At 37.2% G+C, this 19,506-nt stretch overlaps 1 protein-coding gene across 1 annotated transcript in view; it reads left to right on the top strand.

Annotated features, from left to right (window-relative positions):
• Positions 1–19,506, top strand: part of CFAP47 (cilia and flagella associated protein 47) — a 329,354-nt gene that overhangs the window by 253,030 nt on the left and 56,818 nt on the right. The window contains exon 57 of the mRNA XM_075033536.1: positions 7,102–7,197. Within this exon, the coding sequence (XP_074889637.1) occupies positions 7,102–7,197 (96 nt within the window). The remainder of the gene's footprint in view (positions 1–7,101; positions 7,198–19,506) is intronic.

The raw sequence follows: 19,506 nt of genomic DNA, 5'->3' as shown, positions 1-19,506 counted from the left end.
TGGGCAGCTCATAGGGGAGGAACAGGCTGTGGACTTCTTGTGGATCTGAATGTATCCAGCTGCCCTAAGTCCAGATGAAATTCACAGAATGATAAAAGAGTTGGCCAATGTGATTGTGAGGCTGTGGTTCTCTATCAAAATACATGCTGATCAGGAGATGTTTCTGTTGACTGGGAAAAGGCTACGTTATTTCCTTCTTTGAAAAATGATAGAAGACTGAAGGAGTGGTAGGTTGATCAGCCTCACCTTAGCCCCTGGTAGAATCATGGGAGACATCCTTTTGTGGTCTGCGTAGCCCATGAATTGCATATCCTCTTGCAGTCCATTTCCAAGCACATGAAGGTCAAGAAGGTAATCAGGAGTAGTCAAATGGGTTTGTTAAGTGCAAATCATGATTGACTAACATGATTGCCTTCCATATGTAAATGAGTGATTATGCAAATGAGGGAGGAGCAGTGGATGTAATATACCATGATTTAGTAAGACTTTTGTCACTGTTTCCTGTAGCATTCTTTAGAAGCTAAGGAATTCTAGGCTTGATGAATAGACTGCTGAGTGGGTTGAAAACTTGGCTGAATTATTGGTCTCAAATGATAATGATCAACATCTTGACAGTAAACTGCAGGCTGGTAATGAGTGTAGTACCCCAGGGGTCAGCACTGGGGCCTGTATTATTCAAGACCTTTATTAACGACATGGATGATGACAGAGAGTGCAATGTAAATTAGGGGAAGCGCCTGACATGATGGATGGTAGGGCTTCAGTCCAGAGGTACTTTGATAAATTATTGGTGTAACTCTTTTTTTGAATTGCTTTTGTTCATCAACTCATCATCCATGGAGCAGCTTGAAGATACAGTAAACTTTTACATTGTTAGTAAAGCAATTTTCTTTCTAAAATGTTAAGCCTTTGTATTTTGCCCTCTCGTTCCATCTACCCTTTGTGCTTATCTTAGCTCAGACATTTATAGAAGCACTGTGAATTCCTAGCTGTGCAACCCACCCTATTTGACCAGGAGGTAACCATTTATATAATCTCTTGATGCGTAGGTGTGTATTATGTGCGTGGTATGAAGGTTCCCATTACACCTCATGGAGTGCAGCATGCTTTATTCTAGTGTAAAGTGCAAGCTGGTATTCTGATTTGTATAAGAACAGTTATGAGAAACAAGCTTCTTGGCTTGTTGAGCACAAATCTAGTGCTGGATAGCATAGTTTAGTACTCTAATACTACTATTATTTGTAAACAAGCTAATCTAACACGCTATTCACAAAAAACGGAGAAGAACGATCAAACCTATCCACAATGCAATTTCATCAGAAATTATTTCTAGAGCTTAAATATTGGCACTAAAACCTAGTGAACTGTGATGTTCTGAGAAACTAGCAGAACCTGCCTTGCTTAAGTATTTTGGTGAAAACATAGTCATCTCTCTAACTATAGAGCATTAACTTGTCCCAGGGAGATTTTCAGTAATAGAGACAGTGCAGAGGTAACTGGCTTAGACAGTAAAAGACTGATGTTGGTTTTTATGCATGAGAAGTTTTCAGTCTTCATTTTTCTTTACACATCAGTAGACCTGACATGATGATGATCTAATGTTTCTGTGATCTGTGGAATTATGAAAGGTTTTCTTTGAAAAAATAAATTTTGTACTGTGATCTTTATGGAAGTGAAACCATACTTGTCTTTAAAAGCTGTCTCAAATTTGTTAATCAGCTTAATACATAATGTTAATTTTCTAGTTCAGTTGCTGCTGGTGACCTGTAAGTAATGTTTGCTTATTTTTAATCACAATAAGATAGTTGAGTTACGCATTTAAGCTGTCTTTAGACATGGTTGTGCATGCTATGATTTTTTCTCTGTAGGAATTTTTACTGTAATTCCTATTTCCTTCTTTCAAGGGGAAGAGAAATGTAGTCTTATGAGCAAAGTCATGGATGCATAAGTTCAGCTTAGTATTTCTGGCCATTACATACCCTGGGAAATAATTTCCATAATGGCCTAAATATTTAGTTGAACTTTCATGTTCTCGAGACATAGTTTACCTGGAAAGAAAGCAAATAGTATTTTAATATATTAACTTCGATATTTTATATACCATAGCAATGCAGATAAGTTAGCCCAGTGTACAGTATAAGCTAATTAACTTGGTTTTTTTCAACATTAAGAATGAATTTGCCATCCTGCAAGGCTAATCAGTCTGGTGAGAAAGTTATCCTAGTATGAATACAGTACTTCTAGTACACTTCCTTCCCTACCAAGAACTGAACTTTAGTAGTTTGGAACTTGCTCTGCCACAAATTTCCCCCCCCTTTTTTTTCCGTGTTTATTTTGGTTGTATGGGTTTGTTAATGAGATGTCCAAAACTATACATTATTTCAAGACCATTTACAGTCCTAAGTTATGGAGAAGACTGGATCTCTTGCCCATGTTGTGATAATCTACACTTTATTTTAATGTGTTTTGATATGAAGAGCCTATTTTTGTCCTAAGATCTCTCATACCAGTGCAAGAATACACTTGGGAAAATACAAGCAAATTAGGAATGACAGTAATATTACTTCAGACATAACAATAGTAACCTTCCATGTGAATTAGTTAAACACAAACATTTTAGTCTGAAATAGAAAGTAGTCTTAATTTATTCCTTAAAGAGTGACAGCCTAGTCATTCTTAAAACCTGTTTTTTTCCTGAAAAATGTTAATCCAAAGAGTAGAAATGACCCTGTCAGCAGGTAATCAAATCCACAGAAGTTTTTGAATCCATCTCTGAGAACAGACACTTAAAACTGTAGGTTTAGTAATATAAACCCCAGGCTACTCCCATTTTGAAACGTCTTACCTGATATTTTAGCATTAAAGCAAATTATTGGAATGCCTTCCTTTATTTAATCTTGCGCTGGACTCATCATGCTCATTGCTGCGTTATTGGAGGCCAGAGGGAGGGCAGAATGGGGAAATCAACAGAAACTAGCAAGTCTGAAGGCAGAATGAAATGTTTAATTGATCTTGATCTTTGCAAATTGTGTTTCAGACCATGTGCTGCTTCTTAAGAGAATTAGAAGTGACAACAATGAAAATAGGGCATCTCAGTTAAAGTGTACAAGCAATAAAGATCAACATTTATAGGTTTACTTAATGCCTTAAAGAAGATTACAGAAGTTATCTGTATCTTGTTTTCAAGTAATATTTCATAGGCACTTTCTGCCCTAGATAGATGTGAAATTATGTTTAGAATTGCACGGTTCAGGAATTAAAATAGAAATTAATTGGAAATTGTCATATCTGGACCATTTCTGAAGCTGTCATTTGCATTTCTGAAGCTTTGTCAAACCCAAGAGCATTATTTCTCAGAAAGGTTTCCTTCTGTGAATTTTGACTGATACTGTAGTACAGTCTTTTATTTTGGATAAATATAGAGCAAGTAAAACTACCTGCCATCTGATAATTTGTGATGAAGGGGTAAAATCTTGGATCTCCAAAAACTTGGTGTTTTCTTACTGAATTTAATAGCAATAAGTTTTCTTCCCAGGATTTAGATACATATCCATGGCTTAAATCTGCAGCTGTTATTCATATAAGCATTCATAGCTACATTAAGAATATTCATGGGAGCAATATTTATTTGACAGCAGGTAATTTTCCCCAATATGAGCCAATGATCAGAGCTACAGAGTATTCAAACTCTTGTTACAGATGGTTTAGCAACCATTTGTACTAGTTCAGCTGTTTCAAGTTGAATGTTACTGCTCTTCTGTAAATACCACTATATAATATTTCTACTAAGACTTTATGGAAGCAACGAAACTGATATAAATAACTGATACCACTGAAATCTCCAGTGTAAACCAGACCCCACAGAGTTCACCTGTATAAGAATTGTCCCTAAGTGTCAGTGGTTTGTTAATACCTGTAATGATTTATTTTGGTTAGAATGAATGATAGAATGGTTTGGGTTGGAAGGGACCTTAAAGATCGCTTAGTTCCACCCCCCCTGCCATGGGCAGGGACACCTTCCACTAGACCAGGTTGCTCAAAGCCCCATCCAACCTGGCCTGGAACACTGCCAGGGATGGGGCATGCACAGCTTCTCTGGGCAACCTGTTCCAGTGCCTCATCACCCTCACAGTAAAGAATTTTTTCCTACTATCTAATCTAAATCTACCCTCTTTCTGTTTAAAACCATTACCCCTCACCCTATCACTAAACTCCCTGTTAAAGAGTCCCTCCCCATCTTTCCTGTAGGCCCCCTTTAGCTACTGGAAGGCTGCTGTAAGGTCTCCCTGGAGCCTTCTCTTCTCCAGGCTGAACAAACCCAACTCTTTCAGCCTGTCCTCATAGGAGAGGTGCTCCAGCCCTCTGATCACCTTTGTGGCCCTCCTCTGGACCTGCTTCAACAGGTCCATGTCCTTCGTATGTTGGGGGCCCCAGAGCTGAACGCAGTACTTCGCATGGGGTCTCGTGAGAGCACAGTAGTGAGGGAGAATCACCTCACTCAACCTGCTGGCCACACTTCTTTTGATGCAGCCCAGGATATGGTTGGCTTTCTGGGCTGCAAGCGCACATTGCTGGCTCATATTCAGTTTTTCACCCACCAATTCCCCCAAGTCCTTCTCCGCAGGGCTTCTCTCAATCGACTCATCGCCCAGCCTGTCTTTGTGCTTGGGATTGCCCTGATCCACGTGCAGGACCTTGCACTTGGCCTTGTTGAGCTTCATGAGGTTGGCACGGGCCCACCTCTCAAGCCTGTCCAGGTCCCTCTGGATGGCATCCCTTCCCTCTGGCACATCGACCACGCCACACAGCTTGGTGTCGTCAGCAAACTTGCTGAGGGCGCACTCAATCCCGCCGTCCATGTCACTGACAAAGACATGGATAATTTGATTTCATGTTTTCAATGGGCCAAATGTATTTTGAAGCTTCAAGAAAAAAGTGCAACAGTTTTTTAGAGGCTATTCACTTCAAACTTTGAAGGGCCATGATCAAATAAAAGATTAAAGCTACAGTGGTAATTAGGAATCAGATAAGGGAGGTAAATTGGTTCCTCTCTGGAATCCAGTGTTATCTACATATCTGTGGCAGTGTATAAGATTGCTTTGGGTAAGAGTGTGTGCACAGCCATATTAAAATAGCTGTCTCATATTCTTGATTATTAAATCCTACCTTATTTCCAAGATAAGGTTGCACGCGCAGTAGCTTGGCCATGTCTTTTTCCATACAAAGATTTCCAAACGAGGATTGCCACTTTCAAAATGTGCATTGCAAAATGTTTTCAAGCTGCTTGCTCTGACTTTATTATGTAACTGAACTAAATACTCAAAGGTAAGTCTGCTACTAACAGTTATTTTTCTTTCAGGCAAAATACACTGGACATAAGTAATATTGCATATATTTAAATCAGTGTTAGAATGAAGTAAGAGGAATGTGAAAAAATTTATTACATTTCAAATCAGTTTTGAATGTGGATAATCAGTTTAGAATAAAAGTGCTAACATCACTTTGTGCTGGTTTTGGCATAATTCAAACAGCGATGTTAGCTACCAATTAGAAAAATAATGCACAATATATAAATGCACTTCTGAACTGGTAAATGCATTTTTGAAACATCATGAAGCATAACCTAGTGCTTTTAATTTTATACAGTGAAATTATTTTTCAGAGAAAAAAAAAGATTTCCAGAGTTTAGTTAGCTAGTTCTGTGAAAATTACTTTTTAGCTGACTATGTAGACAGATGTAAAGAAAAAATAAATAATAGATATTTTACACTTTGGAAAACCTTCTAGTAGGCGAAATTTACAGCATTCAGCTTGTTTGCATCACAGACAAAAAAATAGAAAAGAATTCCTTCAGAATAATTAGCATTATAGGGAAAGCTTTCACACTAAGGTAGTTTCTGCCATTGCAGTATCTGAGGTCGAGAAAGATGGAAAGATAGTTCCTTTATTGATGTATTAAAATGGGTGTGTAGGCTTTTGTTTTGCAGCCATCTTTTCATATTTAGAAATGGCCTTTCAATTCTTTAAGTATTTCCATATAGATTGCAAATTCTGTTTCAAACCTCTAAGCTGGTTTCCAACACCTGGAACTTTGTTCTTGAGGTAAACTAATTTTGAGGCTGTTTTTGTTCTCACAAGAAGCAAGACGTTTGATATTTCCAGGGGAGCTTTTGTTTGCCTTCCTGAACATCGTTGCTCATTGTTCTGTTCCTTAAAGCTATTTTAACTTTGTTCCGTAACCCCAAATGACAGTCTTCCCCTGGCTGTGTGATGCATTCCTGTGTATCATATCTTCCTGTCAGCAGTTCATCATTCTGGGTTGCTACCCTTTAATATGACATATTATTCAGATATAGTCTATCTATTGGGCTCAGATTCTTGAAGTTAACTGCTAGATATATTTCCTACATGGCATTTCCTGCAAGCGTCAATTCTTTTAGCAAGACACCTTTGGCTGCTTGAACAGCTCCAAAACCCGTTTATAAAATCAGACTTCAAACCAGTTTTTCCTATCTCATTTTTCATTTATCCACACCGTTGGCAGTAATCAGTGAAAACAATCAAAATAATGCCTAAATCCTGTCTCTATGAAGTAATCTGTTAGTTGATCCAGTAACTTGTCATCAAGAAAGCAATTCTTGTCTGCAGCTGGTCCCGAATTCTTGCTGTACTGCTGGTCCCGAACCTGTTTCTCTCAAGCTTTCTCTTACATGTTTCATATCACCGTGGGCTTTCTTGGCCATTTGATTTTTTTAATCTACAAAACAGTTTCTTTTGTAATCTCTAGATGTTATTTAACTGAAAACATTTTAAACTTTGGGTTTACTCGATGGTGTGTTATTTTATTTTTATTCTATTTAAGAAGATCTCCATATTGTATCTATAATTTTATTTATCACAATGAAGAAAATATTGAGAGAACCCTTAAGCCATTGGGGGGGGGGGGAAGGCCCATGGGCTCCCATTGAGAGTGTATTTTCTTAAACCTTTGTCTATGAAGCTGTTTTATTAGGAATATTGTTCAATCAATTTTGACTTCAATCAATTTTGATTGCTAAATGAATTTCCCTGAGTGATTTTTTTTTTTTAATTTTTTTTTAGATCAGGAGCCATCCAGTTGTCATCTCAGCGCATCTGTCCTATCCAAATCCACCAACAAGGAATCTGTTTTCCATCTTCTGCTTAAACAACCACGAGGTATGTAATTTCTTGAGTTCTACTGTGATTTTTTTACAAGGTGTGATCTTTTATGGTCCCTGAAATCTAAAGTGTGTATGAAATTCGGTGTTTTGATGAGTGCAGCTCACCAGTTGATGTGTTGAATCTGCCTCCTTGTGGAAACAAGAATTAGCCCGTGTCAATGAAGTTTGTTTGTTTTACTTAAAATAAATGAGTAAGTAAGTAAGTAAGTAATAATCAGAGATGCATCCAGTAAAGTTCCTCTGAAGTATGTATTGTTCATTTTTATACAGTTATTTTTTCCTCACCCCTACAATGATTTTCTTGGACTTTTGCAATATGTTTTCTTTCATAAATAATGTCTTACCATCAAAGTACCAATGTCATGTGTGATGTCAAAGTGATGATTGTGTGTAAAAGAAAGAAGAGGGATGCAACCTGACCTCATAATAGGTGCTACAAGTATGACATAAAAAGGGTGAATGAGCCCATATAGTAATCCAGTCTTGATGTATTCCAAGGAAAGGCTTTGAATTAAGAGATTAAATCCATATCAATATAGTTGTATTTTAGGATTGTCAAGATGAGCAACACCACTATAAAAAACTTTATGAAATACTAGGTAGAAAAGCATCAATTGTTAATATTCTTAATTAAATATAAATGGAAAAGCTTCTTAAAAGTTTTTTTTAATGAGAAATTGTATGTTTTTGTAATAAGTGCAAATGAATACACTTGAAAAGTAATCTTTTAAATATATTTAAACTATTATCAATACTTATTTTGTCAATTTATCCTGCAACAAGTCACAGTTTCCTAAAACCTGAAGTACCAGGAAGGAAAAACATGTAATTGCTAATAAATTTCTTTTAAAAAGAAAATTTTCCTAGTTTGAAGGATCAGTTAAGGAGAAATGGAAGGGGTAAGAAATTCCAAAAATAAATGAGTTAAGCATTTATAACTGCTTTTACTTTTTACTGAATTAACAGAAAACAAAATAGGAAATAGACTTCATAGTGATTTGGTTCTAGATATGCTTATCTTTCTCTTCAGACTTGCCAGTCTTTTAAACTGGTTTTTTTTCTAAGATAGTTTTTCTGTTGCAAATTACTACTTTCTGTATTTTCCTATGTTGTTCCTGATAATGTCAAATGTGACAATAGAAACTATAAACTATAAACCTGAACTATCTGGAAAGGATTAAACTATTTGGTATTTTTTTGAATTAAATTTTAGATTACATTGCTGGTTACGTCTGATCTGAGGTAGGATAGGAAAGGATTGAATTGCCTTTAGTGTTGTAATTTTACCAAAATTTATTTATGACTTGTATATTATAGCAATGGATTTATTCAATTTATCTAGTGTTATGTTAAAGCTCGGATTACCACAAAGTTAACATATTTTAATCATTATGAGTTATTCATTGCTGAAGTATAGGAAATAGGTATATTTCTGCATTTATACAGAATATTTAAATATTTTTCTGAATAATTATTTCTATAGATTCCTTCTCAGATATACTTTCTAATTTCAAAACAGACAGATAAATTATTCATATCTTAAATTATTTACCAAAGAAAATAATTTTTCTTGCTAGTAGCCCACACAAACATATGTGTGAGCATCCATTTCACATTAATATAGATTTTCAAACAAACGATACCATTTTTCTTGAAGAAACGGTATCTATCTCAAATTAAAGACCTGAGTTAGAAAAATGAAATGAGGGTGACTTGTTTTCAATTTCATTCAAAAATTCGCCATATACTGTGATTTTCCTGAAGATATACTTGCCACACCTTTATTTTGTAAAGGATGTTGCAGACCCTGCTGTTCCCAGCAAGGAACTGGTTTTGTTTTCTCTCCTTGAAGCTTACTATGCCTTAACAATATTTCTGGATGATACAGAAAGAAGGATTTAGAGGAGAAAGATGTTAGAATTGATCTGGACATCATATCATTTTCTATATGTACATTTTACAGAGGATATATACAAGTTGCAACTGTTGTCATGAGTTTATATATTTTTTTTCACAGAAGCAGTGAGGAACTGTCCAAAACAATCTAATTCATGTAAATAGTAAAACTGATAGAGCAATCACTTGACAGAAATATTAAAGCAGCAATGCGATCTTTACAAATTGTACTTTCCACTACTTATTCTTTTATGTCTTAAATATTTTCATGATGTAATTCTTTTTGCTCTGAGGATTCTGCAGCCTAATTTCCCCTGTTGGGAGGCCATAAGACTGGGGGATGCATGCTTTTTTTTACACCTGGTCTCACTCACAAGTCAGGGACAGTGGAATCATGTTAAGAATAATTTTTATGGAAAGACTCTGTACTTCTTTTTCCCTACACTTAACAGTAGATGAAGTGTGGATTAGATGCAGGTGTTACTGCTTTACCACTGTTCCCTATACCGAAGAAAGAATACTTTGAAAACATGTTGGAACCAAATATTCTTCTTAGGAGACTTGCTGGAATATGATTGCTAGGTCATTTTATGAGCAACATTTATACTTGTGGAAAATCTGTGCTTGCTGCTAATTACTTGTTTTTTCCTCACTGACTCTAAAAACTAAAGGGAGAAATTCAGAAATAGTGAGATAGGCTGAGAATCTTGGACTCAATTTTTCATGATACTTTTACAAAAAAGCCCAAATATTAGCCAAGCTGTGAAATTCTTACTCATGGTAGACTATCCTTTTTTCCTGCCTTGCCTTCTCAGTAGCAGCATAAGTCTTCTGGACTACTTGGTACTGTTTCCCAGTAACACAGAGTGCACTACTTCACCTCGTCCTAATACTGAAGCTGTGATCTCATTTTCCATTCACCCTCCAGTCATTGCGTTTTACAGCTTAGCTGATGTTCCAGATGGTCACATAGGCTGGCTGTTGTCAATGACTTGTTGTAGCATCAAACGAACAGTAAACGGGGCAGTTAGCTGAACCTAGCTTTTAGACATCTCTCTCCACATTTCAGCACAAATTTATATTTAGGTACTTCTGTATTTTAAACTGTCATGTCACCTGTTCTGTGTTCATCTCTTTTCCCTTTTTACTGAGATCGGTATGATTAGCTATTTAATTTTGCCTTCTAACTTTGCTGTAGTGTAAAATACATGTATTTATTAACTCTCCCAAGCACTTGGGAAAGAAAGACAAAACGTATTCTATAAATGTATACACTATTAGGGAGACATTTTCCAAAAAGCTGCCAGCAGTGTTAAACCACTTTGATGGCAATCGGATTTGAGATATTAAAATTCTGTGTATGCACTTTGGAAGCATGTTACTATTATAGTTTCATATTTTATTCAACAATATTTGAGAAAGCGTTTTAGTGTACTTTTTATGTCATGCACAGTCCACTATGACTATGGATAATTTGACTTTTAAAATAATTTCCCCTAAGAAATGGCATAAATTTTGTTCAGGTCGTCAGGCCATTTCTCTAAAATGTTAGACTTCAAGACTTCATTGTTTAATTCTATACTTATTTGCATCTGCTTTTCTCTTTCACTAATTCTGCATGCACAATCTGTTTTTTCTTGTGATTGCTTTCAAAGACTGAAAAACAATGAAGCTAACATACTTGATTTTCCTGGTTGTCTTAGTTCCTAGGAAGACTCTGTCTCTGTCTCTTTTTTAATGCTTTCATTACCACAAAATGACTTGAATAGCTTGAAAAAAAGAGCTGTGAGAAATAGTTCTCCATTCTAGCAGACTATTTTGAAAAGGTGTTGGAAAATATTAAGCTCTCTTTCCTCTTCCATGTTTTAGCTGCATTCTGTGGGCATGGTCTTGTCACTCACAACAAACAGAAATAATTGTACACTTTATAACTTACACAACTGTCAGGAAATAGTCAATATTCATATATATAATTGATTCTTTAGGAAAGGGACATTCAAGCAATAAAAAGACTGAACAACCAGCTACATATACAATACTATCCTATTTTTATCTTCATAAAGAGTTATTAATAATTAAATTAACTCGAGAAGGACACACACACTGAGATCTCACTGTAAACCAAACTGAAATAAGTCAGGATAAATAGGAGATTCACTTAAAAAAAAAAAAGTGCTGAGTAATATTGAATTTGAGCACCTAATTTATGAAAACAATTTGAAAATTACGTAAAACTAGATAGAGCGGTTTGAATTGAACCCGGGCTGCACTGAAACTTAGGGTTGAGGTTGGTGGGTTGAGTTTTCTCTTTCCCTGCTGAGCCTTTTTCTGATCAAATAGCTGTGTGACACATGGGTGGGTTAACTGTTTCAAGACTGGCTACCATTTATGCAGAAGGCTTTGCAGGTAGGTGTCAGACATCTCTCTGACTCTTCATATCTAGGACCATGGGACTGGTAGGTTGGTTTTGTCATACATGGAGAAGGAATGAGGTCAGAAAGGAATGAAGGCAAGGAGCAGGCAGGCGGTCTTCTGAAGTCAACCATCAGTGGGTCCCACTGGTGCCGTTCCCCAAGCTGTGGGTGCATTGAGCTCACAGGACTGCAACTCATCTTTTCTTTCTACTCTACTGTCTTCTGTTTTTTTGGGAAAGGGCAGTTTGGTAGATCAGGTTTTGCTTTTTAGTGTCCCCATTTTTTACCCTGCTGCTTCTTCTGTTCGTGCTCCTAAGTCGCTGTTAGGGCTGCCTTCCTGGGAGGGGTCCAGGAGTAACTCCTGGATCAATACAGTGCACAAAGGCAGGTTTAGCTCCGGTTCTGCTATCTTACTATGAATACAGGACAGTGGCTGGCTGATCACAGACTGCATCTAAATGGAGAGTTACTGGTTGTTGGTTACCTAGCAGAAAAATTTATGGGCCACATGTCCTCAGCACCAGTCTGTCAGAGAAAGGTTTACTGGCAGGCCGTATCCCATTGCAGACTGGTGGGTTGTCCCTGACTGATGGAGGTCCCATAGAGTTGGTGGTCTGGTAACCAGGAGCTTCATGAGAATATTGTGATACCATCTTCACTGGAATTGTCCTTTGAGTGAGAGACCTACCTGTCCTCCACCTTGGGGTCATGAGATTCCTTCGTCACTGGATCACTTTTGGGGTGGGCATCTTTTGCTGTGCACAAAGAGACTTTGCAAGCAGGATTTGTGCAATTTTAGAATACAGAGCTTTGTTTTATTGGCTAATAGATGCACTAGGTAACTAGGACTAACATGCTGCTAGGCTAGATATTAATATGGTCAGTATTCCCAGTGAGACATGGGATGTATCTTTGCTGCTCAGGTTGTCATCAGTCATTTGGGGACGGCTCAGCCTCCACTGTTTCTTGGAATGGGTTGATCCATGATGTTGCTGAGTTGCCACCTTCTGATTCTTTGCTTTCTTTTCATAGAGTTTTTATGCTGTTTCATACTGTGTCCTTGAGATGCTACTACCATTTTGTCTATGTTTTTACCTTTCTTTTCTTGCAAGGATTAGGTATTTTCTCACACCTTGCCAATTTTCCCAGTAAAATCAATCCAAATTTGTGGTGCTGTGCTGCACCTAATTAGGCTTTGCATCACAGGCAGGTGAACTGCTACTCTGAAGATTACATATGCTTTTGAAGAAATTATTGTTTATGCTCACTACAAAATAGCAGCTTTCTTGAACACAGTGTATGCAAGACAGAATGGCTTTCCTTCTTGGCCATCTTTGGACACCTTTGGCCTATCTGTATGACTGTTGCCTTGTTTAATCCTTGAGCTAGCATCTTCCCTTGTTCTGTTATCTCTGAAGCGCCATCGTGGCACTCAGAAGCTTGTACAGATGCAATTTGCTTTGTGAAGTTTCCAGCAGAAGGGAAGGCATCGGACACCTTTCCTACTCCATGTACGTGGCAGTTTCCTGATTGCTGATTCCCACTGGCTTACCTCTCTCAACCAGGTGAAACGATTATAAAAAAGCAGCGTTCTCACATTATAGCTGACAGAGAAGCATGCTTTTTTAAGGAGGGCATCAGTACTGGGACATGACATGGCAACACCAGTGATGCAGTCTAAGCCATATTTATCTCCAGAGTGATATGATGCTGATGAAGTCAATGCATTCCGGCTGGTGGCATTCTTGAGTGCAGGTTGTCTCTACTATCAGCACGGGAAACCGTGGAGAGAGCTCTAAAGCCACAGCACATCTAAGACTTTCCTCACACGGAGAAAATTGGTGATTAGTAGGGACATTTTTGTGTCATGTTTTAAGGCATTCCTGCAAACTGACAGTGTGAATGAATAGTTGGGGAATCTGTCCTCAAAAATTCTTATAGGAAAGCCTAGTTACAGGTAGTGGGAATTATAGTGTTAATGAGTGATATGCTTTTCAGCACTGAAGCAGGGGTGCTTGGCATATTGGTATGTCAAAACATGAAATATTCTAATACAATGAACAATAAAACTTAATGATTTTTCTTTGTACTTTTCTGGAATGTCTTCAGGCCATATTTTATATGTATTTATAGGGCCTGTTATATACACTCTTTTCTCCTTTGAGTTTTACTATCTTTATAAACTATATGGTGTGGACATATCTTTATGTGTTTTTGCAAATGCAGGCAACTGTTTTAGTGAAATAACTTAAAGTTAATGAAGTGAAAGGCAGCACGGTAAGAATAAGCAGAAAGTCTCTGTTACTGTCCTTTTAAAAACAATCCCTTGAATTGAAGGAGTAGAACAGTACATTCCCTTGACTATGTAAGGAAATGGTTTATCTACTGCAGCATTCTCTCCTGATGTTGCAAAAGGAGACACAGGAAAAAAGATACTCAGTATGCAAATAAAAGAAGGGAAGACATCAGAAGCCCGTCTTTTGCATAGTCTCATGAAAATCCACATAAGGCTTCCCATGTGGATTTATCATGGAAAACAGATTTTCAAGCTATAATTGCCTCACAGATTTAAGCTAGGCCATGCAGTAGGTTTCCTCAGAATCTCACAATTTGTTACTGAACATCCACAGTATAGCACTTCAGAGCATTTAAACTATGCAAATCAGCCTCAAGGGAGGCTGTTATTTCACATTATCTTAGCCTATTTCTCTATTTAAAAATATCTGCTGTGTTTTAGAACTTAATAAGAAATTATCTCCTTCAATTTCAATAGAGCTAGAAAATGAAAAGATGATTAATTCTGACTTAGAATAGCATATTGCTGCTAATCTCTATTTGATAACAGCTGTGGATGGACAAGATGGAGCCAGAATGTGTCCTTGAATAAGACAGAACTACTTACCTCCTCCCCACCACTTTTCCTGGTTCTTGCTTCTAGTCTTCACCTGTTTAGGTAATAAACCCAATGAAAACTCCGGAGACAGAGATTTGTTTCATCCTATAAATTAATCGGTAAATCTATGTCTAGCTCTAAATTAGCTATAAAAAATTATCTGCACTAATCTTTTGTTTCCAGCTGCACATGCACAGTGGGGAAATTACCAGCAGCATCAAACAGTTGTTTCTTGAGCAGCAGAACTGAAGAAGCTCGATTTTCTAGACTTCTTTCTTATATCCGTTTTTCCTGTCCTCAGCTCTTGGAATAATCACAACATGTCTCTGTCTTCCATTAATTCATTTGTGCAAGACCCTTTTACGTCCGTGCTCCACCCCCAATATACACCAAAGACTAAGTTTCCCCCTTCCCTAAACTAGGTAGTAATTTCTCAACTGAGAACTACAACTGTTAAGTCTGCTGTAGCTTTTCTTCCTTTGTATTTCTAAGTTGACTTTCTGTGTCCATCCAGCTGTTGAGTTCTGCAAACCATTGAAGGAGTGTTGGAGATCTATGTCTAACTTTGCTGAAAGTGGACAGAAGACTAAAAAAGAAATAAACAAACAACCTCCCTCCACCTTACTGGTATTGATATTAATAGCAAATTGTATGGAAAAAAAGAAACAATTACATGGATCTTTTTTCCTAATGAAGAGGCTGAAAACAATTATAGAGTTCTTGAAAACATTACTTTAACATACTGTATTTTTAAATGAGGAGGTATGTGTAGGAAAGAAATTGAACCTTTTGTGTAAGAACTTTTGGAGATGGAAGATCATGATAAAATTTTATGTTTTTCACAAGATGGTCTGAGGCGTTGAGGGGAAGAAGACCTAGTTGGTTTGAAGTTTAATGTCTTTTTTGTTTTAATTATTATATTCTGTCCTGGAGAGAAAAGACAATTTAAACTAATCTTATTAAGTAACTGTCTGGGGCAAAGATTTTATTTTAAAGCATAAATGCTGGAAGGCAGTATTGAAACTGAGCTTTCAACCTTGAATTTTTATGCCTTAAGAGTGCTTGATAATTACACTGTTGAATTAATGTTCATTTTTTTCCTACACTGAGTTTTTCTATAACTTTTTTGTAAGATGTTTTCATTGATTTTTTTTTTTTCTTTTGGTCAATGAAGAATGGGTCTCAAATATAAGACAAAAGCAAAGGGAAAGTAAAATTCTATATTTAGTATGCATTCAGTAGCTAAACGACAGTTTTTACCCACAGTGGTAACAGAATTCTTCCCAATATAGTGGCTCATGCTTTAAAGTCAGTGAACCCTTAAGATATTTCTTAATCAGATTTTGATTTAGCTGGCCTGCAGGAGCATTGTGTACTTCAACTTCATTTTAAAAGTTTCATTTCCCAAGTGTTAAGCTTTTTATATATCTATTTCAGTATGATGATCCCTGCTCTGACCCTTTTTTTTTTTTCTCATCCGAAGTAGCATCAGATGTTCTTAGAAGTCCAGGCTCCAGTGCCAATGTGAGGAGTCACTGGGCACAGGTATTTGAAAGACACCTCTAAGACCTTTTTGCAAACCCTTGGTACTCTGTGTAACTGCAATATTGAGGGACTGTGAACAGCAGGGATGTGCCTAAACTATCTTTTGGAATTTAGTGTAATGTAGCACAGACCCTGGTTTGTTACATAGGAGCATCTCTGTTTTTATCTTGTATTTGTGTAAAACCCAATCACACAAGTCAAACTTATACAATGAAATCATTCCATACTTATCCTGCCAAGTAATTAACCTTACTTCTACACATTTTCCAGAGCTCTATGAATTCTTTTGTCTACCTTCTCATAGTTCTACAACCCTTCAATAGAAACATATTTCTGTTGCTTTCTAAAAATGTTCTTACACAGCAGCCTCAGTTGGAATGACATGAAATCTCAATCTGACTTGCAGTCAGCAAGGAATAGAAAAGAAAGCTGGTTATTTTTTTCTTTTTTTAGTTTAGTCACTCAGTCCCCAGGACTAGTTGTTTGAATTGATTAGGAAAGCTGTCAGTGTGCTAGGCATGCAGATATGTATTTCCTACTTCTTGGTGGAGTCAGCACTGGTTGGGCTTTAGTTTAGCAGTATACACAATAGCTAGATCCAAAACTGTTGCTGGTAGCAGAAAAAATCTTGCTGAATTAGGAGGTTTAACATTTAAGAGGGTCTATGATGTAGTGAAAGGCTTAGTATGCTTAAAACCAACGTGAATCTCAGACCATGAGAGGTAAGAATCCAGCAGACTTTAGGACCACAAAGGGTTCTCCCTCTCCTTCTGCTGGAGCCAAATTTGAGCCAGGGGCTTCTCCTGCCCATCCAGCAGCCAGGCTGAGCATCTTTTCCTGCAGACAGACCAGCAGATGCACACACACACACAGAGTAACACAGAAATCAGTGCCTTTACCAGCACACCCCCCAAAAAATGTCAGCTCTCATGTAAATATGAACAGCAAGGGCAGCCTGGTGCAGTTGCTGGTGTTTGGCCGATTAGGATTGAACTGTGCTGGAGGTACATGCACACACCTTCAATCTACTGATGCACTAACACCCCCCCCCAGATCTTTTAAATACTAGCAGAGACTTTTAAGTTTCTCCAATACTCATGTCTGGTTCCTAGGCCCCTTATCGGGTCACCAGCTCAGACCGTGGGTCTTTCGGGATGCTGGTCTGCTCCTACTTGCTGGCTTGTCCAGCTCAAAGTTCACTAGCAGAACATACCCATGGGTTCACTCACTCCGCTCGCAAATACATGCATGTCTGCTGGTCTCTTGAAAACTAACAGGGATTTAAGTCTGTCCTCTATGTGTGCTCAGTCTGGAGGCCCTTTACGCAGTCACTGGTCCTGACCATGGGTCTTTCCAGATGCTGGCCTCCTGCTACTTGCTTGCAAGTCTGACTTGATATTAGGTAACTGCACAACGTTGTTCTCTCCAGTGACTGGTCTTAGACTTAGTCTCTCCAGTAGCCGGCACTCAGGCTTCATCCTACTTGCTGGCTGGTCCAGCTGGAACTTTTCTAGTGGCCAACTCACACAGAGGCTCAGGATAGGGAGTGTACTTACACATAATATAGACATAGGATTTAATAAGGGTATAGGATAGTGATGAAGCCTGAGGTGCTGTCAGACAGCTTTACTGGCCAGCACCTGCTTACACGACCGGCATCTTTTATCCTCTTTTACCTTTATTCTCCTAGGCTTGTTCCTCCCTCATCCATTTTGGTCTTTCTCTTTTCCCTCCTGTGTTCTCTCCCTTAAACATCCCATAATAAGTTTTGTACACACTTAAAAAAATGTTTGGTTCTGTGTCATTAATTGAAATAATAGCTGCTAACAATTGCATTCAGAAGTCAGACAAATTATTCATGATAGGGAAAGATGCATTTGGTTTGTTCAGCTCTGACTGATGGATTAATTTCCTTGATTCAGTAGCATATTTGAGTATGTTTAAATTCAGGTATGTAAGACAATCCCTAAAGAGCAAAAAATTTAAATTTAAACATCTGCTTCAGTTGCACTGAAATTACAAGAAATGTAAATGTGTATGTTAGGCAAGTATTCTAATTCCTGTGATGTGAATTAAAGTGGGATTATTATTAAAGTGGGATTATTTGTGTGTTTAATTATTTTGATAAATACTTTAATATGCCAATATCTATATGTTCACCTCAAAATTATATATTTCTCCTTGTTCACAAGATATAACCTGGATCAATAATACTGTAGCTTCAGTTCTTGACAAATGGTGTCTTTAAAACTGTTCTCTGTAGGGGAGGAATAATTTAATTAAAATGAACATCATATCCTTAGTACTCCACTGCTTTAATTCTCTTCCCTAGATAATTTGTCGTACTATTACTAAGATTAACAAATTATTCAAAATATTTTTTTATGGGGGAGATAATAAATTATTCACATTCTCATTAAAAATTGATATCTTTCAGTTACCAGGGGGAATTGGATTCCCTGATTTACTTTTCTGTCACAAAGCCTGAATGATTAGGCAGGGCCTATTTTGGTTTGATAAAGCCACTGGGATTGTACCTGTCTGAGTGTATTTGCAAAAAGAATGTATATCACTAGTACCTCTTTCCTCTTCATATAAGTCTCAGTAAAAATTGATTTATCTTTCTCTTCTGCCTTTTATGATGCATACAGGACTTTATTTTCAGCTTTCACAATATTTATGCTGAAACCCTTCCTGTTTACATGAAGACCAACAGAGGCTGATACCCTCAATTATCAACATATGTAATGATATTGCATCTTACAATAATATTTAGGATTAAGCAATATTTATTTCTTTAAATGCATCACTGATACCAAGCTAAAAAAACCCACCCAAAAAACAAACCAACCCAGGAAAAAAAGAATATGGGCACTACTGCTGTGTTTGTTGCGTGTGAAAGAGGAGGACGTGCTTTAACTGTAACTCAGTCTTTGCCTCTATTTTAATGTGGTGCTTATCCTGCTCATAAGTCATAGTATATAAGCCAACAGAAGGGATTTTGATATTGACTACAGGACATACTTTGGGTATTCTTAGGGAAATGCAGAACAAAGATTTATGTTACAAATAGTTGAAAAGTGTTGGAATCATGACCTTTACCATCACAAGGAGTAATATCTCACAACCATTCAAGAACACAACATAAAATTCTTCATTGGACATCAGAATTTATGTTAACAACATACATAAGATGCTTTATTACAGTCACTTGGTCTAATGTCTTCTGCTGAGTGGAGGGAAATTGAACTTATTTCTTTGCACGTTAATGATATCTTTTGAGATGACAATCAGTTTAAAGGCTCATGAGAGCAAAGCTGGAAGAGTGTTTGACTTTCTGGGACTTTTCTTGCTGGGACATTAATTTTACCAGGCAGTGGTTTATGCCCAAGGATTTGACACTTCTGATGTTACTGTTAATAAGCTATTTTAGGTAAAACCTGTATTTGCAAAAATAGTTATAAACTTTAAAATTTAAGTAGGTAATGAAAGCACACTGACACTTAAGTACTTCCCACCCTCGCATGTTGTTAAGGTACTTGATAATTTTATTTTC

This window comes from Buteo buteo, chromosome 8 (assembly GCF_964188355.1).
Source record: "Buteo buteo chromosome 8, bButBut1.hap1.1, whole genome shotgun sequence".
In the NCBI taxonomy this organism is placed as follows: Eukaryota; Metazoa; Chordata; class Aves; order Accipitriformes; family Accipitridae; genus Buteo; species Buteo buteo.
This window is presented reverse-complemented; position numbering and strand designations above follow the sequence as displayed.